The sequence below is a fragment of the Tachyglossus aculeatus genome, chromosome 5 (assembly GCF_015852505.1).
Source record: "Tachyglossus aculeatus isolate mTacAcu1 chromosome 5, mTacAcu1.pri, whole genome shotgun sequence".
NCBI lineage: Eukaryota > Metazoa > Chordata > Mammalia > Monotremata > Tachyglossidae > Tachyglossus > Tachyglossus aculeatus.
The window spans coordinates 70,785,856-70,809,386 of NC_052070.1; the positions used below are offsets into that span (position 1 = coordinate 70,785,856).

Genomic DNA, 23,531 nt, shown 5'->3' on the forward strand with positions numbered 1-23,531 from the left:
TTCTTTCATATTTTAGCTGTAGTTTACCATTTGGATCGCCTGTTAGATGTGGCATTCTCATTGCAGGTAATACTAAATAAAACTAAATATTGGGAGGATAGAGAGGAGAAAGAGAAACACTGTGGACTTCAAGTATGCAATCCTGATCATTTTTAGTATTAAACGGTGGCACACAAAGTCCTTATAAAGTAATTTCTCGAAAATGTATTGTTTGCAGCAGTTGACTTCTTTTAAAATCCCAAACAAGTGTTGATCTGTCCCTCTGCAGACAGGAGCAACGTATGGCTCGAGTTGATGCTGAATTAAAGAGGGTCAGGTGAGGCCGTCAGGTTATACGGAAGGATAACTTGGCATTTTATCAGTGTCGGGGAGTCGGGGCCTCACCACATCACCAGACCTGGCCACTGTTGCCTGATTCACTGCGGGTCAGGGGGTGGGGAGGGAGGGAGCCGACCCAGAGCTGAGGCGAGGCACCGACAGCCTGAATTGCTTTTTAAAGCCTGCTGGAAACCAGTCGTCGCGTAACAGTTAACCCGCCATGACAATCGCTCGGTCCTGGAACTCCCTTTCCCTTCATATCCGACAGACTACCATCCTCCCCTTTATTAAAATCACATCTCCTCCAGGAGGTCTCCCCCAGTTAAGCCCTCATCTCCCCAACTCCCTCTCCCTCTTCATCGCCCTTGCACTTGGATTTGCACTCTTAATTCACCTCACCCTCAACCCCACAGCGTAGTGGATAGAGCACGGGCCTGGGAATCAGAAAGTCATGGGTTCTAATCCCGGCCCCACCGCTTGTCTGCTGTGAGACCTTGGGCAAGTCACTTCACTTTTCTGTGCCTCCGTCATGCCTCATCTGTAAAATGGGGATTGAGACCGTGAGCCCCACATGGGATAAGGGACTGTGTCCGATCCAATTTGCCTGTACCCATTCCAGCGCTTTGAATGCTGCCTGGCGCATAGCAAGCGTTTAACAAATGTGATTATAATTACCCATAATTTATTTTAATGTCTGTCTCCCCCTCTAGACTAGAAGCTCCTTGTGGGGAGGGAATGAGTCTACCAACTTTTGTTTTCTAGTATTCTCCCCAGTGCTTAGTACGGTGGTCTGCACACAGTACGGGCCCAATAAATACAAACGATTGATTAATTTAGCCCCTGCCACTCATAAGAGAAAGCATTGACCTGACTGCAGTACAGCATAATACCATGGAAACTTCTGCTGTTCTTGGGCCTGTAAGTGAGAAGAAGATTTCCTGCTCACTTCCACCATGCACAGGATTTACACGTTTGCCTTGAGAGGTCTTGCTTCCTGGGCAGGAGTCCTTGTTTATAAAGGAACTTTAGCTCCTGATCATCATTTTAGCTAGATGAGCAGCAGCACTGTTAGCCCTTGAAAGAATCTAGTTCTTCTATTCATTCCTTCAATCGTATTTTTCGAGTGCTTAGTGTGGGCAAAGCACTATACTAAGTGCTTGGGAGAGTATGACATAACAATAAGCAGACACATTCCCCGCCCACAGTTAGCTTACAGACTAGAGCGGGAGGCAGATATTAATGTAAATGAACAGCTATGTAAATATGCGTTGGTACATCTGTATGTGTTATATATATCTTTTCTAGGCAGGAAAAGATAATTCAGAGCTTGGACTCTCAGAGTATCTTATCTCTAGCTCTAGGAGGTGGAAAAATGGAATGCTTTTTTGCTAGTTTCTCTTTTGTGTGACTTTTCCTTAACTAGTTATGCACAGCCCTTATCTTTCTCCCAAGTAGCTAATGTGTTCCCACATTCGGAGGCGTAATTTCCAGTAACTGAGGACTATGGAGCGGGGTTTCCTGCCAGGGTCTTGACTTAAGTATATAAAGCCGTGTGTTGCTGTCTCTAAATCAGGCACAAGAGCACAGCAGCTCGACCAAAAAGAAGACGAAGTACGTCAGCCTGTATACCAGCGAGGGACAGGACAGGCTGGCCATCCTGCTCCCCGGCCGCCACCCCTGCGAGTGTCTGGGCCAGAAGCACAAGCTCATCAACAACTGTCTGACCTGTGGGCGGATCGTCTGTGAACAAGAGGGCTCCGGGCCCTGTTTGTTCTGTGGGTCTCTGGTAGGTGGCTGGCAGTTCCTCCTTTCTGGTCTCTGCAGCGTTCTGGGTGTAAGGCCATTGAACCATGCAGGTCCTGGGGATTATCTCTCTCCTCTCTACATGCTTGTATATTTTTGGTCTTCCTCCCCTCCCTTCCCCTTTCCCATCAGTTATTGTCGACCACAGCAGGAGAACCACGGGCTTGGGAATCAGAGGATGTGGGTTCTAATCCCGGCTCCTCCACTTGTCTGCTGTGTGATCTTGGGCAAGTCACTTCACTTCCCTGGGCCTCAGTTACCTCATCCATAAAATGGGGATTGAGACGGTGAGCCCCATGGGGGACAGGAACCGTGTCCAACCCCATTACCTCGAAGCGTAGAACAGTGCTTGGCCCAGAGTTCGTGCTTAATAAATCCCGTAATGATTATTATTAGGAACTTGCCAAAGGCCCGACTTTATTATCCTAATGTGAAACTGGAAGGACCGTGAGCAGCGGGACTGTTTGTTAAGCAGAGCCGTGGATCACATTCCTCTCCAGTGGGAGAGGGCGACCCACTGAGAAGTCTGGGCCTCGGGTGTTTTGTCACCGTGCCCAGGTGCCATTCTTGTCCCTAGGGAAAGCAGCAGCTTCAGGGCTCCACTGAGGCTGCCCTGGCAGGGAGGGGTTGGGGGGTTGTCTGCCTTTAGAGGCCACAGAACAGGAGCGTTCATTCGCCATCCTGCTGTGCCCGTGGTTCTGTCCTCAGGAATGTGGAACTAATGACTTTCTCACAGAAACCGGAACAAAGAGCTGCTCAGAAAGCTGAAGGGGAAATGCTTCCCTCTGTGTTAATGGATGGAAGCTGGGGAGGAGGGAGAGCTGGCGGTGGGTCATGATGGCGTGGACTACCGTCGGCTTTTTCTTTAACGAGGCCTCTCTTTCACTGAAGAATGAACCGTCTGAAAAATTGAGCACCTTATTAAGTTCCTTATGAACGGTGAGGAAATACATATGGGATTTTCCTCTTTTTTAATCATTCTTTTTTTAAAATTTGTAATGGTATTTGTTAGGCCCTTATTGTGTGTCAAGCACTTTTCTAAGTCAGGCTAGATGCAGTCTCTGTCCCCCCATCGGGCTCACGGTCCAAGTAGGAGGGAGAACAGGTATTCAGTCCCCATTTTGCAGTTGAGGAAATTGAGGCCAATTATGTTGCCAATTTGTACTTCCCAAGCGCTTAGTACAGTGCTCTGCACATAGTAAGCGCTCAATAAATATGATTGATTGATTGATTGATTGAGGCAAAGAGAAGTGACTTGCCCCAGGTCACACAGCAGGCAGGTGGCAGAGCTGGGATTAGAACCCACGTCCTCTGGCTCCCAGGTTCATTCCCAATCCATTAGGCCACACTTTTCCTCTTTGGAGAAGCCCCCATAGCTCTAGACTCTGTGCCGTGGAGGCAGATGGACGTAGAACAGAATGACCTTGATTCCTTGCAGGGTTTTTCAGGTGTGACAGAGAATTCTGCTTGCTATCCCCTTCTTAGTTCCTCTTATTCCCCTGACAACACTTTTAAAAGAAGCTCAGTTTTTTGCGTGGTTTTCTCTTCAGAAGGGAAGATGCAGTGGAAGATGCTTGGACAGTGTGGCCAGGAGAGAGCCCAGTGCATCAGTTCTTGCCGTTCCTGCCCCTTTCTAATGGCCAGGCCACAGTGCCTCTGCTCATGGCCCAAGCTGTGGACAGCGAGTCTGGGAGGGAGTTCAATGGACAGATTTGGTGAAAAGAGACAATGGCTGTGTCTCTAGGAACAGATTGCAGATTTTTGCGATGACACAGAGGAAGTTATCCTTTTTTTTCCCCCAAAAAGGGAGGACAATATGATTTTAATGCTCATTTTGCCTTCAAATTGAATGACCTTCAAAGTGTGGTGGGAGGTGTTTCAGAGGGCAGCCCGAATTAGTCAACTGTGATTTATAAATTTGGCTATTTTGCTGTAACCCTGCAGGTGTGTACTCGGGAAGAACAGGACATTCTGCAGCGGGATTCAAACAAGAGCCAAAAGCTGCTGAAGAAGCTTATGGCAGGTCTGGTAACGCTATGGTTTCATTAATGATGGAGGAACCTTATTGTTGGTGGCTGAGCAAGGCTCATTTGCATCTTCCTAGAAATCTCAGCTCCGCTGAGGAGGGACCAAATTCCTCCTGTGAGTCGAAGAATTGCCTGGAAGGAAGAACAGTGTAAGACTAAGCTCCTGGCCTGGAGCCCTGAGGGCCTTTCTGCCCTGCTGGGGGCTGCAGAAGGCAGGGGGACTAAAAAGAATGAAAAATCCTGGGGAAAGAAGGAGCTGCCCAGGCTGGGTCTCAGCTTGGAGTTTTGAATGCCAGTGAGATTGACTTTCCCCATACTTAATGAAACCTTGCCCTGCCTGTGCATACAACATAATTTTGCACCAGGTTTTCTTCCACTCCAATTTTCCATTGTCCACCCCAGCGCATAGTACAGTGCCTGGCACATAGCACTTAACAAATACCATAATAATAGTAACTACTATTATTATAGTGTGGTATGTGGTGTAACTACTGTTATTATGATTTTTCTCTGATGATCACATTTTAAAAGTCTGTTTTTTTAGTTTTTCTAAGCAGCTTTGAATTAATAAGGCATTTCTGGGTTGTTAAATATATTGATTATTGGGTACCCTTCACGAAATTCCCTAGTTACCCTGATGTTGCCTTTGGAAAGGAAGCAGCATGGCCTTAGTGGACAGAGCATGAGCCAGGGACTCATAAGGACTTAGGTTCTAATGTAACTCCACCACTTTTCTGCTGTGTGACCTTGGGCAAGTCACCTAACTTATCAGTGTGTCAGTTACCTCATCTGTAAAATGGGGATTAAGACACTGTGCCCCTTGTGGGACATGGGTTTGTTCAACTGGATTAGTTTGTATCTACCCCAGTGCTTAGCACGGTGCCTGGCACATAGTAAGTGCTTGACAAATGCCTTAAAAAAAAGGGGTGGGTAGTGCTGCTGATATTCCTAGGGGTTGAGCTCTGAAGGAGGGGTTTGGGGATGACAGAACCCCTCGATTTCTCTTCTGGAACTTTTCTGTGTGCTGAGTGTTGATGGTCTCACCATTGGCTTTAAAGCACTCCACTTTCTTGCCCCCTCCTACCTCACCTTGCCCCTCTCCTACAACCCCGCACGCCTACTTCACTCCTCTAATGCTGACCTTCTCACCGTGCCTCAATCTCTCCTGTCTCGCCGCCGACCCCCTAGTCCATGTCCTGCCTTTGGCCTGGAATGCCCTCCCTCCTCAAATCCCAGACAGTTACTCTCCCCCCAGCTTCAAAGCCTTATCGAAGCCACATTTCCTCCGAGAGGCCTTCCCAGACTAAGTTTCTCCTTTTCTTTTCTCCCTCTGCATTCTGTTTCTCCCTGATTTGCTCCCTTGGTTCTTCCCCGCTCCCAGCCCCACAGCACTTATACATATATTTGTAATTTATTTATTTGTATTAATGTCTGTCTCACCCGGTTTAGACTGTAAGCTTGTTGTGGGTAGGAAATGTGTCTGTTTATTGTTATAGTATAATAATAATAGTAATGATAGCGTTTATTAAGCACTTACTATGTGCAAAGCACTGTTCTAAGTGCTGAGCATTGTTCTGAGCCCTAGCACCTAGTATGGTGCTCTGCACACAGTAAGCATTCCATAAATACAACTGAACGAATGGTCTATCAGTAGTATTTCTTGAGCACCTACTGTGTGCAGAGCACTGTACTAAATGCCTGGAACAGTGCAATAATGATAATAATAATAACTGTGGTATTTGTTAAGTGCTTACTATGTGCCAAGCACTGTACTAAGCACTGGGGTAGATACAAGCAAATCAAGGTTGGACCACAGTCCTTGTCCCTCTTTGAGGCTCACAGTCTTGATCCCCATTTTAAAGATGGGGTAACTGAGGCCCGGAGAAGTGAAGTGACTTGCCCAAGGTCACACAGCAGACAAGTGGAGGAGCCAGGATTAGAACTCGTGACCTTCTGACTCCTGGGCCTGTGCTGTATCCACTACGCCATGCTGCTTCCCCATTAGTAGAATTAGTAAATATGATACTTGCCCTCAAGAAATCAGTGGGGGAGACAAACACTAAAATAATAAATTACAGGGTGGAGGAAGAAGGTAAAGGGGCTACGCACCTATTAGTGCTTAAATAATTTGATATGTAAGACATGTGCATGAGCCCTATGAGAGGTTGTGAGCATGTAAGGGGCTAAGGTGACTCAGGAAGGCCGAAGAAGCAGTGGGGGGAGCATTAACAGGGATGATTAGAAATGAATTAGGATTATTCTTGAACATGCATTGGGGCCAACAATAGTAGCAGTAGTATTTGTTGTACACCCATGAGATTCAGTTCACTACATTTCCTTCCCTTCCTGCCTTTCAGGAACTGAGAATTCCGGGAAGGTGGACTTACCCAACAAGGACCTCCTTCCTCGTCAGGAATCACGAATTAAGACTGGTCTGGAGAAGGCAGTGAAGCACAAGGATAAATTGCTAGAGTATGATAGGACCAGGTATGATTTGGGTCAGACAACCCCACAGGTGCCCATCAGAACAGAAATGCCTCAGTTAATTTGGTTCCACTCCAAATGGTCTGCCATGGCTCTTCAGTCAATCGGTCCGTCAATCAGGGATATTTAGTGAACACTTACTATGTGCAGAGCACTGTCCTAAGCTCTTGGGAAAAGCAATACAAAAGAATTAGCAGGCTCGTTCCCTGCCTATGACGAGCTTACAATCTAGTAGGGTTTCCCATGGACAGCAGGGAATTGTAGTCCCCACAGAACACGGGGAGCAGTTTACATATACCACGCGTGTTTGGTATGCTTCGCACATTCTCAGCAACGCTCCAGCTACCTTACTGCCATCCTCTTCCTCACTGGCCGGTTAGACCGGTTCCATGCCGAGCTCTGTACAGAGGGGTGAGAAGAGAATACTGCTTTTTTGTCTTTTTGGTCCTTGGTCTTGCCCAGTTGGAAACTTGGGATCCTGGTAGTTGGCTGGAGCACACCCTTTCTTTGGGAAAGAGACTGAACTCCCTAAGTCGTCTCGTGTCTTGAGAAATCAGAGTGCCTGGACTTGGGAAGATTGGGGTGTGGACCAGAAGTACTGTTGGAAAGTGTGATCCACATTTTGTTTATGGAACTTGGGTTCTCATTCAGGATTAACAAGATCAGAATGTCCCTGCATTGGCTTCTTGACTCCTACACCATATTGTCTGGCCCACTGACAGTTCTCACTGCTCCCCCTGAGAAGACAGATTCTTGGATTTTCTGCTTTAGCTGCTAGTTCCTACACTTGTCATTCTCTGTCTTGTCTGTTTCTTCTGGCAAGGTACATTTTGAAAAGTAAGCAGTGAGGAAAGATACTTAGATAGGCATCTTTGCACCCACCTTCTAGACAGCCAAATGAGAATCCACCTGTTGAGCCCGTGAGCCCATTGTACCAAAAACTTCGTGAGAGGGGTGCCCCTGGATCTGATTACAGCTGACCTGGGGGCCTCTTGCTGGTAATACTTGTTTCTCTGCCAAGAGTCTGTGAAACTTTAAGCCAGAGTCTGGAAGCCATTTGCCAATACTCCTAGGGAAGCATTCAGAAAACAATCTCTGCTGTAAATATAATGAACACTTTCCTCTGACATTAAAATCTAGCCTGGAAGCCAGTTAGAGCTGGTTTACCAGCCCTCTGGCAAATTCATCATCCTCATCGTCGATGGTATTTCATTCATTCATTCATTCAGTCGTATTTATTGAGCACTTACTGTATGCAGAGCACTGTACTAAGCGCTTGGGAAGTACAAGTTGGCAACGTATGGAGACGGTCCCTACCCAACAACGGGCTCGCAGTCTAGAAGGTATTTATCGAGCACTTAACTGTATGCAAAGCACTTGGCGCTTGGGAGAGTACGATATAACAGAGTTGGTAGACCTGTTCCCTGCCCACAACGTGAAACAGAATGGCTTAGTGGATAGACCACAGGCCTGGGAATCAGAAGGACCTGGGTTTTAATTCTGGCTCCGCTACTTGTCTGCTGTGTGACCTTAGGCAAGTCACCTAACTTCTCTGGGCCTCAGTTTGCCTTATCTGTAAAATGAGGATTAAGCCTGTGAGCCCCATGTGAGGCATGGACTGCGTCCAAAATGATTAGCTTGTATCTACCTCTATGCTTAGTACAGTCCTTAGTACATAGTAAGCACTTAACAAATACCATTAAAAAAGCCCCCATGAGCTTACAGTCTAGAGAGGGTGACAGATATTAATATAAATAAATAATTTATATCAGAGTAACAGAGACTGACACTCACTGTCATCTTTTAGGAGGGCTTCCTTGTGAACATTAGGTTTAATCATCTTCATGGGCAGCATAATCTGAGACCCTTTGTGTTGCATTTTGTGTTAGTAAACACCGAGAAGACCTTCTCCCTTTAGGTAGTATCTTCACTCGGGGCTATGCAAAGGAACTCCAGAAAGGAATCTCTTGGCTAATCAGGACTCATAGACACTTTTCCAGAAAAAGTTGACAGAGCCTCAGGATCAAAGGGAGAAAGTGGCTTTCACCGTTCACAAGTGGAGCCTTTTGGTGACCATGGCTCTGGAAGACACTACTGTAAGCTTTCAAGGCTAGGAGCGAATGGGGAGGCCGGGACGTAGAAGCTTAAAGGAAAAGAGAAGTTGAGGGAGCACATTTAGCCACCTCTCAAACCTCTGTCCCCAGAAAGAACTATAACTCCTCAGAAATTAGGGAGATAAGGTTCTCAGGAAATCAGTTCCCATTTGCCGATGGATGTCCTAGACTATCAGCTCATTATGGATAGGGAACGGGTCTGCTAGTTCTGTTGTATTGTACTCTCCCAAGCGCTTAGTACGGTGCTCTGCACAGCGTAAGCACTCAATAAATAACTGTTGATCAATTGATTCATGGTGGCATGTGCTCTCTCCCTTGCCTCCAGTGTGCGGCGAACCCAAGTCATTGACGATGAGGCAGATTACTTTGCCACCGACTCGAATCAGTGGCTGTCCAAGGTGGAACGAGAAGCTCTTCAAAAACGGGAACAGGAACTGCGAGACCTACGCCACGCCTCCCGCCTCTCTAAAAAGATCACCATCGACTTTGCTGGCCGGCAGATACTGGAGGAACAAGGAACTCTGGCAGAATATCACAGCAAGTGAGTGGGTGTCCGGAGCAGAGGAGAGTCTGAAAGAGACTGAGAGTAACCGAGGGGTAGAATTTGCCCAAAAACAAATCTGGCTCAAGAATGAGCCTTCCGAAGGGCTTTCCCACATTCTCTGCCTTGGAATCCGAATCCTTGAGACAATGCTGTCCGGGCCGTTTGCCTCAGCTCTCCGTTGAGCGGCTTTATCAGTCCACCTATGGGAATGTGTGTGTTTTTTCTGGGGCCTTGGAATTTTAAATAACCCGAAGAGACACTCGTAACTGTTTGATGGTAGAAAGGTAGGGGGAAAGGTAGGTAATTGCCCAGCCCTGGAAATTCTAGGCCGCGCTCATCAGAGGGTTGTGTTTTGTGGGGTTGGACACCAGTTAAGGGAATTCATTCATTCAGTCGTATTTTTTGAGTTCTTACTGTGTGCCGAGCCCTGTACTAAGTGCTTGGGAGAGTACAGTAGAACAGTAAACACGTTCCCTGCCCATAACGAGCGTACAGTCTAGAGGGAGGAGACGGACATGAATATAAATAAATAAATCACAGATATGGGCATAAGTGCTGTGGGGCTGGACAAAGGGAGCAAGTCGGGGCAGCGCAGAAGGGAGTTGGGAGAAGGGGAAATGGGGGCTCAGTCAGGGGAGGCCTATGGAGGAGATGTGCCTTCACTAAGGCTTTGAAGCGGGGGAGAGTCATTGTCAGATTTGATGGGGCAGGGGGGAAATGTTCGAGGCCAGAGGCAGAGCATAGGCAAGGGGTTGGCGGGGAGTTAGACGAGATGCCAGAGGCAGGACATGGCCAAGGGGTTGGCGGTGAGTTAGACGAGATGGCAGCACAGTGAGAAGGTTAGCATTAGAGGAGTGACGTGTGAGGGCTGGGTTGCAGTAGGGGAGTAGCGAGGTGGGGTGGGAGGGGGCAAGGTGATCGAGTGCTTTATAGCCGACGGTGAGGAGTTTTTGTTTGTTGCAGAGGTGGATGGGCAACCACTGGAGTCTCGTGAGGCATGGGGAAACGTGTCCTGAACCTTTTTAAATGATCCGGACAGCAGATTGACGTACGGACTGGAGTGAGGAGTGGAGTGGAATCTGTAGAGTTGAGCTGTGGGCAGTGAGCCTACTTAATAGTTGCTGAATTTTATTGATTGATCGATTGATTTTTTCATTGCAGGCTGGATGAGACCATCCAGGACATTAACTCTGGAGCCTTGAACAAGCCATTTCCCAAGCTAAAGCGAACCTCAGGAGAGCCCTTGGGGGTTCTGGTAAATCCATATCTGCACCAGCCTGCTCCTCTGGTTAGTGTCTGTGAAAGGATTCTTCTATCTCACTGTGGGCACTGTACAGAGAAGCCATGTGGCCTAGTGGAAAGAGCACAGGCTTGGGAGTCAGAGGTCATGGGATCTCTCCCAGCTCCGCCACTTGTCAGCTGTGTGACTTTGGGCAAGTTACTTCACTTCTCTGTGCCTCAGTTACCTCGTCTGTGAAGTGGGGATGAAGACTGTGAGCCCCGTGTGGGACAACGTGATCACCTTGAAACCTCCCCAGCGCTTAGAACAGTGCTCTGCACATAGCGCTTAATAAATGACATTATTATTATTATCATTATTATTATTATGTGGGACAACCTAATTACCTTGTATCTACCCCAGTGCTTAAAACAGTGCTTCGCACATAGTAAGTGCTTAACAAATACCAGTGTTATTTTTATTATTATTTCCGGTGCCCAGCTCTATGTTGAGGTCTGTGACTTTAGTCTCTGGTCCATCTTCCTTTGGTTTCCCTTGTGACTGCTTCTGGCCAGCTGTCGTGCAACATATTTTGAGACTTCCCTAAGGGAGGTGGCCATTAGTTCAGGGGCGATTTGGTAACCATCTGTCTCTTTGCTGGAGCTTTGGCTCAGCTGGTTCTTCTTCTCCAGCTTCATCCAGACATGGGAACCCAGCATCCGCCCCACTCAGGGAGAATGCTTGGTTGCTGTTGTCCGATTCTAACTGGGGTAGTCGAGGAGTTGCGTGGCCTAATGGAATGCGAGTGGGCCTGGGAATCAGAAGACCTGGGTTCGATCCCAGCTACTTGGCTGCCCTGTGACCTTGGCCAGATCACCTCATTTCTCTGGGCCCCGATTTTTTCCTCTGAAAACGGGGATTCGGTACCTGTTTCCCCTCTCCTTTGGACTGTGAGTCCCATGCGGAAGACGGACTGATCCGATTATACCTGCCCCAGTTCTTAGAATAGTGGTTGGCACATCGTGAGTGTTTAACAAGCACCACAATGATCATGATAGTTTTGGACGCCCTGTGATCTCCTTTTGCTGAAGCTAGCGTGGGAGCCTTTTCCCTTTCTTCAGTTGCAGATTTTCCCCTGTGGAAAAGTAAAGCGAGTGATCCAGAGGCAGATCCCAGCTCTGCTGTTGCCGTTCAGTGCTCCTCTCACAAGCCTCCGGACGGATCTCTCCATGCGGGATAGTTCGGCTGGCCCCAAGGCTGCCCCGTCTATTGCCCCGTGGCCAACTCTCTGGTTAGGGGCACAGTAGGAGCCCCGCAAATGGAGATGATTGAGTCTGTTCTTGATTGGTTGAGCAGTGTTGGAAACAACCTCGTAACTCAGCGTTGACATGCTTAAGATGCAAGAAATGGAAATGTCTGCTGCCTGTCCGATCTTTTGAATAGATAGGCTTTTCTTGGCGGCCCAAAGCCAGAGATGGCCAAGGTCGAGCTGCCCTAGGGTGTGAACAGTGTGGCCCTTAGGGTTTTGGAGAAGCAGCCTGGCTCAGTGGAAAGAGCATGGGCTTTGGAGTCACAGGTCATGAGTTCAAATCCCGACACTGTCAGCTGTGTGACTTTGGGCAAGTCACTTAACTTATCTGTGCCTCAGGACCTCATCTGCAAAATGGGGATTAAAACTGTGAGCCCCCCATTGGACAATTTGCAACCTTCCTAGCGCTTAGAAAGGTGCTTTGCACATAGTAAGCGCTTAACAAATATCATCATTATTATTATTATTAAGGCTTGCTTGTGGCTGCTGCCCGACCCCGAGGGTTCACCTTTGCCCTTCGATCTCCTTATTTTGCAGTGGGTGGACCAGACAGGCTCAGCCCCTCAGAGAAAGAGTCTACATTCTGTGGGATCGAAGGTGGAGCCCAACCTGGATCGGAGCAGACTGAGAATCCAGGATAGAGAATTGCAGGAGATTGCCGACGACGGCTGGTGCCTCAGCATGCACCAGCCGTGGGCCTCGCTTCTCGTCCGAGGAATTAAACGGTAAGAGTAGGAACGTCTCCAGTGGCTGCGGCTTCCAGGTGACGTGAAAGACGCGACAGTGAGACTAAACGCGAACCCGATGTTTGTGTAGCACATTCCCTCTGAAAAGCACCCCAACTACATTTCCCACTTTATCCTCAAATCAAAGCACAGCGAAGTGAAATAACTGCGTTATGAACAGGAATCCTGATTTTGAATCTTTTACCCACTTTTCCCGGCCAACCCTGGACATTTTGTGCCATCTGAGGATTCCGGGAGTCCTTTTCTGCTCTGTTTTCTTAGGAGTGTCAGAATCGTGGGCGGAGGGTGGGCGTTTCAGGGGTTAGGTGATGGGGAAGGAGGAAGAAGGGGAGTGGATGAGAGCACCTCCACCTTGGCCCCCCTCGTCCCCTCATTCCCCATTAAGTTCCTTCCCTTACCGAGCCCTTTCCTGGGCTCTCCATTCAACCCAATCCATTAATCAATCGGAAAACAATTCCCTGCCCTCCTCCCCAGCCCCCTGCCTTTTAGCTCCTTGTAGTCTACGTTCACCTTGGCCAGGTCTGGCAGTACACCAGTCAGTCAATTAATCAATCGACACCAGTGGCCATTTTCACCCATTTAGTTGATGATGATGATGATGATGGCATTTATTAAGCGCTTACTATGTGCAAAGCACTGTTCTAAGCGCTGGAGAGGTAACAAGGTGATCAGGTTGTCCCACAGGGGGCTCACAGTCTTATTCGCCATTTTGCAGATGAGGTCACTGAGGCACAGAGAAGTTGGGCGACTTGCCCATAGTCACACAGCTCACAATTGGCGGAGCCGGGATTTGAACCCATGACCTCTAACTCCGAAGCCCGGGCTCTTTCCACTGAGCCACTTGTGGAAATTGCACCACCTGGTTCTCTCACCACCACCTGAGAAGCGGCGTGGCTCAGTGGGAAGAGCCTGGGCTTTGGAGTCAGAGGTCATGGGTTCGAATCCTTGCTCTGCCAATTGTCAGCCGTGTGACTTTGGGCAAGTCACTTCACTTCTCTGAGCCTCAGTGACCTCATCTGTAAAATGGGGGTGAAGACTGTGAGCCCCACGTGGGACAACCTGATCACCTTGTATCCCCCCAGCGCTTAGAACAGTGCTTTGCACATAGTAAGCGCTCAATAAATACGGTTGAATTGAATGAAAATGGTTCTGGAGCTCAGCACACGGATGTGTATCACCAGTAGAAAATTAGGGAGTAGAAGAGTGGCCTAGTGGAAAGAGCACAGGCCTAGGAGTCAGAGGACCTGGGTTCTAATCCTGACTCTGCCAACTTGTCGGTTGTGTGACTCCGGGCAAGTCACTTAATTTCTCTGCGCCTCAGTTTCGTCAACTGTAAAATGGGGCTTAAATAGGTGTTCTCCCTGTGCCCAACCCGATTTGCCTTTATCTACTCCAGCGCTTAGTATAGTGCCAGGCACTAGTAAGCGCCTAACGAATATCACAATTATCATTACTTAGATTGTGAGCCTCATGTGAGCGCAGACTGAGCCCCCTCCTTCCTCTCCCCCCGCCTTACCTCCTTCCCCTCCCCACAGCACCTGTATATATGTATATATGTTTGTACATATTTATTACTCTATTTATTTGATTTGTACATCTTTATTCTATTTATTTTATTTTGTTAATATGTTTTGTTGTCTGTCTCCCCCTTCTAGACTGTGAGCCCGCTGTTGGGTAGGGACCGTCTCTATATGTTGCCAGCTTGTACTTCCCAAGTGCTTAGTACAGTGCTTTGCACACAGTAAGCGCTCAATAAATACGATTGAATGAATGAATGAATGCGGGACAGGAACTGTGTCCAAACTTGTATCTACCCCAGCATTTAGAACAGTGCTTGAAACATATTAAGCACTTAACAAATACCATAGTAATAATAAGGAAATGACCTAGAAAATAAAACATAGAAATTTGCCCATCTTGAAGTATCCTTTTTTTTTAACCCCCGCCTGCAAGGGCGAAAACAGAGAGGGTCATAAGGCATCTCGTCAGTATTCTCATATTTATTTTCTACTTTTGGCAGTTTGTGTGACTGTTGTTGAAGTATCCTTTTTTTTTTTTAACCCCCGCCTGCAAGGGCGAAAACAGAGAGGGTCATAAGGCATCTCGTCAGTATTCTCATATTTATTTTCTACTTTTGGCAGTTTGTGTGACTGTTGTTGACGCATCCTTTTTTTTTAACCCCCGCCTTCAAGGGCGAAAACAGAGAGGGTCATAAGGCATCTCGTCAGTATTCTCATATTTATTTTCTACTTTTGGCAGTTCGTGTGACTGTTGTTTCCCAGCCAAATGGGGGACAGCCGGGGTGTTAATGCCCTAGTATGAAAGTAACCTTGCTCGCAAGTCGGCCTGTTGCTCAGTGTTCTGATCATTTTTAGTCCTCCTACCTCATTATCTAGAAAGAGGAGTGGGAGAGAGGAAAATCCATCCCTGCTTAGTGGACACATAAGAAGAATCGCCCTTAATGACAGTGATTTCTGACCTGCCTCTTTGCTCCCAGAGGGCCTGGATCTCCTGAGATGTCTGTGAGTGAAATCTCTTTCATGCAGCCTCTGCGGAGTCGATGGGTACTCTAGCTGCCACCCATCTGCGTTGACTTTGCAGACCAGCCGGACTTCCAGGAAGGCCACTGCATTCCTCCTGTTCCCAGAAGCAGAGATGTCTTTACATACTCATTGCGAATGACCGAACAGTTTGTCAGGGCCAGAGAAAGAGACAGATTGTTGATGTTTTTCACAGTCTGTTTTGAATCCATCTTTTGGTTTTTACAAGTGAAACGATGCACATCACCCCGTCCTGCACTCGTTAATCCTAAAATGGTCCAACAAATAGCTCTGTGAATATTTTCGGATAGAAATTTGGCCACAAAGGACCATCCAGACCCGAGCTCTTTGCCCTGATTCCGGGGACAGAAATACACAATTGGAAGAGCTCCGTGAGATCCAGGAAATGCGAATTACTCGACCCTATTCCCTCTAGAGGAGGTGTCTATCCAACCTAGCTAAGAGTGAGGATAATGATGTTAAAAAACTTTTCCCTCATCCTGTGGGAAATGATTAAGAAGCATAGTTCTTTTCCTCAAGGACTCTAGTCAAATGTTGAGGATCGTCTAAATCTGCTCTGTTGCTCTGCCTCGAGGTCATCTACCCAGAGTGTGTTTTCTCCATGGAGGAAGCTAGATAACAAACTGCTCTGGATCTTGTTTCCCTGGTTGGAGGTTTTGCAGAGGATTTCCTGTGTGTACCCCAGATGAGGTTTGTGGAATCCTATTAGATTTTAGGCTCTTCAAAATTTCCGGTATCACGGTTCCATTCTACAGGTTTTCAGATGTAATCTCTGTGGTGTTCTGTGAAAACTAGTTGGTCAGTCAAGGATAACGGTGGAGGAACCAGAGAAAAATTCCAGATTGTTCCAGGTAGTCTCAGGCCACCCCAGGAAACTTAGCACAAGAATTTAGTTTTAACAACCCCCTCCCAAAAAGAAAAGTAAGAGGAGGAAGACTAGCTAATCCCACAAGCTTCAGTGGACGTGCTTCAATAAACATAAAAACCTTTTTGGGCCTGAGCACTCATAGTGTCAGTTCGCCCTGGAGGAAGCTGACTGCAATTCAAAGAGACATGTGGAGGGGGAGAAAAGAAGCCCCATGTGTCCTGAATTTTTTCAATGGTATTTTTTAAGTGCTTACTATGTGCCAGGTACTTTGCTAAACACTGGGGTAGATACGAGGTTGCACACAGTCCATGTCCCACATGAGGCTCACCATCTTAATCCCCATTTTACAGATGAAGTAACTGGGGCACAGGGAAGTGAAGCGACGTACCCAAGGTCATACAGCAGACAAGTGGCAGGATCGGAATTAGAACCCCAGTCCTTCTGACTCCTGGAACTGTGCTCTATCCACTAGGCCACACTGCTGGATCACTCCCCCCGAAGCTCCTGTTGACTAATCCCATCTCCCTCCAGAAGGCCTAATCGCACCCAGACAATCTGGGAAACATCATCGTTCAGAAATGGGGGAAATGAAGTTCCCCAGAAAGAAAGGGTTACAAGACTAAGTTTTCTTCTCTCCCTTAAGTGCCCTTTGGTTACGGTTCCACAAGCAGGCTCTCCCAACAGATCACAAAGATCTGTGATCTGGGGTCTTTCCTACTCAGTGTTTTGTTCTTTTCTTTTCTAGGGTAGAGGGCCGAACCTGGTACACCTCCCACAGAGGCCGACTGTGGATAGCCGCCACGGCCAAAAGACCTTCCCCTCAAGAAATTTCAGAGCTCCAGGCTACATATCGCCTTCTTCTTGGAAAAGGTGACGCCTCTCTCCTCCCCCCATCCCTATCCACCCCCAGCTCTTCCAGTATGAAGACAAACATAACTAATTAAACCAGCATCAGCAGAGGGTGATGTTTTACTTACCCTTCCATCCTCTTATAATAACTGTGGTATTTAAGCACTTACTATCTGCCAACCACTGTACTAAGCACTGGGTAAATGGGAGACAATTAGGCTGGACCTAGTCCCTATTCCACATGGGGCTCACAGTCTAAGAGGGAGGGAGCACAGGTATTTGCTTGCCACTTTTCAGATGAGGAAACTGAAGCACCAAGAAGTTGTGATTTGCCTGATATCACACAGCAAAGTGGCAGAGCTGGAGTTAGGCCTCTGCCTCTTGGACTCTTTCCACCATTCTGCCCTGCTCCCTATTATTACCCTTTATCATCCCTAAAAGGATAGCATAAACATTAATCCTTTCACAATATTCATCAGTCAATCGTATTTATTGAGCGCTTACTGTGTGCAGAGCACTGTACTAAGCACTTGGGAAAGTACAATATAACAACATAACAGAGACGGAGACACGTTCCCCGCCCACAGCAAACTTTGTCGGTTTCCAGAATCAGAGGCATTCAATTTGTCTAGTTTATTTGCAAGGCTCCTGTTGTGTGGGCAGATGCTGATGTTCCCATGTCCCATGTGTGAAGGTAATATGCCAGTTGTCATGTAAACTAACATTCACCAACTGGGAAGGACAGGCTTTAGGTTTGTTCACAGATCTTTTCTCCCATCTGATCGGACAGGCCAAGGCCTACTTGGCCTAGGCTGTACATTAAGGGAGATCTCTCTGCGTGTTGTTGGGTTTTTTTTAGCTCCTAGGAGGCCCCTGTGGGATCTCCGGGGATCCTTTCTCTCTTGTCTGAGATGGGGGTTTTTGCTTCACAGTACATCTGAACGTCAAGCCTCACTCGGCGTCAAAAGTTTGGACTTCCTTCAGAGCACAGGACCGACCATCGTGGCTTTTCTGATTTGTATATTGTTGTCTGGTATTTTATGGTTTCCGTTAATAGAAAAGGAAGTTGTGGGTTTTCTTTTTCTTGACACCTATAATTGACATTCGTTATTGCCAAACCGCCACCCAGCCCGGTACAGTTCAGCATAACCGATATTCCTTGCTAAGGAGGGGCAACAGCTGAGTGATGTTGGGGTCTAGGCCTGTACTGTGAACCCAGTGGTAGATGAGGTTGTAGCACTGATTGTTCGATGGATTCCCAACAGCAACTCACCAGCCTTGCCCAAAACAATGGAAGGAGTTACACTAATAGAAACCTCACCAGTTTCCTGGTGACCGCACAGGAAATGAAAGCAAGAATGGAAAAAGCCAAGGGCTCAGAATTGAAAACAGGTTATCGAGGAGCAGGGTGAGAAAGACGGGGTTTTGTCCAACCATTTTGGTTGTTCTTGATGCAGATTTGGCATTTCCCAGTGATTATCCGTCCGGTTGTCTCCTTGGCTGTGTGGACCTGATTGACTGCTTACCCCAAGAGCAATTTAAGGAACAGGTAAGCAAGGGGGACCTTTCTTCAGCTAGAGGTTTGGCCCGTTTCCCTCGAAAACTGGGCCTCTGTAATTTGCAGGACTTCTCCAACACCACGGATCCCTGGACATGGGAAGGCAGAATTGGCTGGAATTTAGGTGGTAGTTGGGACCGGGCACGATGTGTCAGGAAGATGTAGGTTATTGAGTGAAAAGGTAGTGGGCAGTTCATGCAACTTGATGGTTAGGGTTTAATAAGGAGCACCTCTAGACTGTCCCAACCGGTCTGTAGCTCTGTCTGGGGAAACCTACGGCTTTATCACTCTAGGGGGAAGGAAGAAAGCTATTGCTCAAATCCACTTAAAAGTATTCTCTCCCTCACAAGCTTTACAGAAAGTTTCCTTCCCTCCGGGAAAAAACACACTCTCAGTTTGTCAGTTGGATTGCTTCTTGAGAAAGCTAAGGATGTTGCTTATCTCCGTGAGCTGCTCAGCCCAAAGCCTAGAATCCCAAGGTTGGCCAGCGTGCGTTAGAGGGTCAGGTCCTCGCTTTCCTCGCTTTTCAACCTGGCTGCGCGGGGCTTCCTTTGTCATCGGAGGCCGATGGCCGAACCGGAGCTAATTTCCCATCAGCAGAGGGAGCCGAAGACTTTCAAGACCTCTGGAAATGCAAAGCCTCGGCTTAGATGAACCATCTGCTAGAATGTAAGATGGGAAAAGAGCATTTCTAGCCTCTGAAAGCTCGTCCGTTCCCCGCAGCATATTTTTCCAGCCCACCGTCCAGTTTGACTTGGCTTAGCAATGGGGCTTCCCCCACCTTAATCAATCAAATATATTTATTGAGCATTTGCTGGGTGCCGGGCACTGTACTTGGTGCTTGGGGAAGTAAAATATAATAGAGTAGGTTGACGTGACCCCCGCCCCCCGCATGGAGCTTACAGTCTACAGGGGGAGACAGCCATTAAAATAAATTACGGGACTATTCCCAACTTTAATAATAATAATAATAATAATGATGGCATTTATTAAGCGCTTACTATGTGCAGAGCACTGTTTTAATGCGTTTCAGTAGGAACTTGTTCTGTCCTCAATCAGTGGTATTTATTAAGCAATAACTAGGTGCAGAGCACTGTACTAAGCACAGTACAGTTGGTAGACACAATCCCTGCCCGCAAAGGAGCTTATAGTCTAGTGGGTAGGAATATGCCTGGCTCCAGATTTAACTTCCTTTCGCCACTCGATTCATTTTTACACACACTGTAAGTTTGTAGTTATGGTATGTATTAAATGCTTATTGTGTGCTAAGCGCTGGGAGAGATATAGGGCAATCAGATTGGGCATAGTTCCTGTTCTTCATGAAGCTTAGAACCTAAGAGATGCGAAGAGCACGAAGAACAGGAACTATGTCCAATCTGATTGCCCTATATCTCTCCCAGCGCTTAGCACACAATAAGCATTTAGTACATACCATATCATTTTTCCACCTTATTGATGGAGGCAAACGAGGTACAGAGAGGTTAAGGAACTTACCCAAGTTCTCAGAGCAGGGCAGTAGCAAAACTGGGATTAGAACCTAGGTCTCATGACTCTCAGGCCCCTGCTTTTCCTACTAGGACATTTCTTCTGACTCCTAATTCTCTCCGCCAAATGATTCCTCGGTAGTTGTTTTGCCTCTTTGGGGGACCACACAGCCTTGTTCAGTGGTTTTGCCTGCTAACTCTGAGTCCAGCTTCCTGCCTTCATTCAGTCATATTTATTGAGCACTTACTGTGGACAGAACACTGTACTGAAGGGCTTGGGAGAGTACAATACAACAATAAACAAACACATTCCGTGCCCACAGCGAGCTTACAGTTCACTGTCTATGCACAGTGAGTCAGGGACTCCAAGTCCTGTGCTCTGCCCATAAGGCCCAATCTACTTAAATCCTCAGAAGGTTTTCCAACCTCCCAATTAATTAATACCCGTTGTCCATTTCGTAGGGAATGAGGAGGAAAAATGCGGTCCAAGAGTTCAAAGTTCTTTCTGGTTATGGGAATTACGAAAACCAGATGAGCAATCGGGTTCTCAGAGGGCCATTGAGATGTCCAAGATGTTAAGAACTTCTGAGGGCTCCGTGGACCCACAGCAATTCTGCCATATGTCCTCGATTGAGGCTGGCAAATCTCTTTAAAAATTTCCTGATTTATGATGCTTGACCAAATTGGCAGAAGCCCCCAGGCTTCTTCAAATGATAATGTAGGAACCAGCACCCAGTCTTCTCTCTCCCGCATTGTCGGCTTTTCTGTGGTTTGTGCCCGCTGTTTCTTGGCTGTCTGTGAAGGCAACACTTGGCTGGTTAGCGTTAGCATTTGTCCCAAATCTGGGAGTCCTTGTCCTGTGAGGACCTTAACATCTTTTCAAGTTTGCTGGACTGGATTCTGGGATTTGTTCACGCTGTGAACATGTCAAGACCATTCACATGGCCTGCCTGGCTCTGTTTTGGGACTGTAACGGCTTAGTCTGCCCTGCCAACATCTTTCCCGAGTTCTGAGAAACTTAGGGGAGGAGGAGAAAAAACAAATATCTCAGGCGTGTTAGTCTAAACCTCACCGAGAGAAACACTGAAGATTGAATTTCCTGACTCCTCTCTGCCTGCTGCTTTCCTGCTTAGTTGGGATATTTACTGAGCATTTACTATGTGGCAAGCACTGGGATAGATTCAAGATCATCAAAACAGACACAGTCCCTAGCCCACAAGGGGTTCATAATCTGGAGGTTTACAGATGAAAGAACTGCAGCCCAGGGGTGTTAAGTGACATGCCCAAGTTCTCACAGCAGGCCCGTGGCAGAGCTCGGACAAGAATCCAGGCGTTTACTGACTTCCAGTCTCTCACTTTCTTCTAGGCTACACTGAGCCCCAACTCCTCAAACTCCCTGCCCCACTATTCTCCACATGAGGTGTTAAATGTCCTCCGCTTAGGAAAGAGGGTAAGGGACAGAAGTATCCCAACTATAGTATTTACTCCCTGGGTGATTAGGACCAAACTGCTCCCCAGTTTTGAACTTCCCTTTTCTCTCCTACAAAATGGCCCTCTAGCTACTTCCATGTCTCATGGGGTGGTGTAAATGTTTGGTAAAGAGCCCGGTGCTGACCATCTGGGGCACAACCAGACTTCCCGAGTCTCCGAAACCCAGGGAGAGATTTCCATAGTAAGGATTTGTAAATGAAGCGAGGCTGTTCTGGGGTTAAGTGCTTTCTTAAATATATTATTTTTAAATGGTATTTGTTTAAAGCATACTATGCACCAGGCACTGTACTAAGCGCTGGGGTAGATACAAAGTAATTGGTTTGGACACAGTCCCTGTCCCATGTGGGGCCCATAGTCTTATTCCCCATTTCCCAGAGGAGGTACCTGGGGCACATAGAAGGTACAACTTGCCCAAGGTCACACAGCAGACAGATGGTGGAGCCAGGATTAGAACCCAGGTCCTCCTACTCCCAGACCCATGCTCTTTCCACTAGGCCGTGCTGCGTCTCCCTCATATCCATAAATATATATATAAAGTGTGAGCCCTGGGCTGGCAACTTGTCCACCCTGTCTCCCTGACTGGCAAGACCAGTCCTACACCCAAAATAATTTAACCATACCGTCCCCATTGATCCTCAGTAAAAGGGTAGCAGTGAAGAGGAACTCGAGGGGCTGAACTGCTGGGGAGAAAGGGAAAGGAAGCTATCTAGTAAAGCTTCCCTTGCATTCCCCTGGAAGAAACCCATGCTGTTTGCCAGCGTTTTATCTGCCAGCAGCAGATGTAAGCTCTCAAAACCAGCAGGGAGGATGTTGACTGCAACAATGCATCAGGGCTGCGGTTTGTAACCTCAATAGTAAGGCAGTTAACTTTTTTTTTTTCAACAAAGACATTTTGATTGCCAAATCCATAACCATTAGCAGCTGTGGTTGTGAGTGGTTCTCTCCTCACACGTTACAGTCTAGACCCAGCAGGATTTCAAACAAAAGTTGGGTTGGTGGGTTTTGTTTCTGCGTGTGTTGTGTATGTGTTATTTTTATCATGCTCCTCATTCTGCCCATCTAATCCCTGCTGAAATCTCGAAGTTATTGATTATGCTCTCTCCCTTACTCCCATTCTGAACTGAAACCATCCCCCTCTGTCAGCTGCTGACCTAAGTGCACGTTGTTTTACGGCTAATGCGGCGGCCAAGTATTCAACTCTCTGCGGACTTGGGTCGAGGCCGTTCCTCAGCGCCGAGTGCCCGTCAGTCCCGTAACTCGGGCATCAACAGTGTAACTGCAGCTTTACAGGGAGGCAGAGGGTCACTGCCTGGTGACAGCCATCACCAAAAGTTTGCTGGTCGGGCCATAGAGATGAGGATTTGGAAGACAAATTAAAATATGAAGGATATAGCAGTCAAAACAAGCCAGCTTTCTGAAGATACCCAGTCCCCGTTTTCTCTTCACAGGTGTGTGAAAGTGGCCCCTCTGCTTTGCGGCTAGCAGTTTTAAGGGAGCGTGCCAACATGCCGACCTGGCAATGTATACTCCATAGGGGCCTCGGGGGCTGCCAACCCAGAGGAAGGGGAAACCATATGCTGGCAATCCCAGCCTAATTCAAAGGGAACTTTCAGCTCAATCTAGGGAAAACAAATGGCATGCCAAGAAGTGCCCTGAAATGACTGCTCTCCAAACAGCCTGAGAGTGGATTTTCAAAATTCCCAGAAAGCGAGGCGGATTTACCAGGGACGGTTCTGTCCTGGTCCAGGGAATCAGCGTGGCCTAGTGGATAGAGTACAGGCCGGGGAGTAAGAAGGGCCTGGATTTAATCCCGGCTCTGTCACTGGTCTGCTCTGTGACCTTGAGCAAGTCACTTCACTTCTCTGGGCCTCACTTACCTCATCTGTAAAATGAGGATTAAGACTGTGAGACGTATTTGGGACATAGACTGTGTCCAATCTGATTAGCATGTATCTCCTCCAGAGCTCACACATAGTGCTTAACAAATACCATAAAAAAGAGTCACCCAGGCTATATTCCACTTGTACATCAGGAACCACTTGAATAGGTTCTTGGTTCTTGGATTAGCTTGCTCAGGGCAGATGTATTTTTGAGCGTTTTTATGGGTGTCCAGTGCCCCTGTCTCCCAAGTATGAGCTCACAGGATGGAAGCACGT

General features: G+C 47.4%; 1 protein-coding gene across 1 annotated transcript in view; it reads left to right on the forward strand.

Annotated features, from left to right (window-relative positions):
• TRIP4 (thyroid hormone receptor interactor 4) overlaps positions 1–23,531 on the forward strand; it is a 62,745-nt gene that overhangs the window by 25,855 nt on the left and 13,359 nt on the right. The window contains exons 7-14 of the mRNA XM_038747323.1: positions 1,892–2,104; positions 4,066–4,144; positions 6,506–6,635; positions 9,072–9,287; positions 10,452–10,578; positions 12,356–12,543; positions 16,739–16,863; positions 18,300–18,391. Coding sequence (XP_038603251.1) covers positions 1,892–2,104; positions 4,066–4,144; positions 6,506–6,635; positions 9,072–9,287; positions 10,452–10,578; positions 12,356–12,543; positions 16,739–16,863; positions 18,300–18,391 — 1,170 coding nt within the window. The remainder of the gene's footprint in view (positions 1–1,891; positions 2,105–4,065; positions 4,145–6,505; positions 6,636–9,071; positions 9,288–10,451; positions 10,579–12,355; positions 12,544–16,738; positions 16,864–18,299; positions 18,392–23,531) is intronic.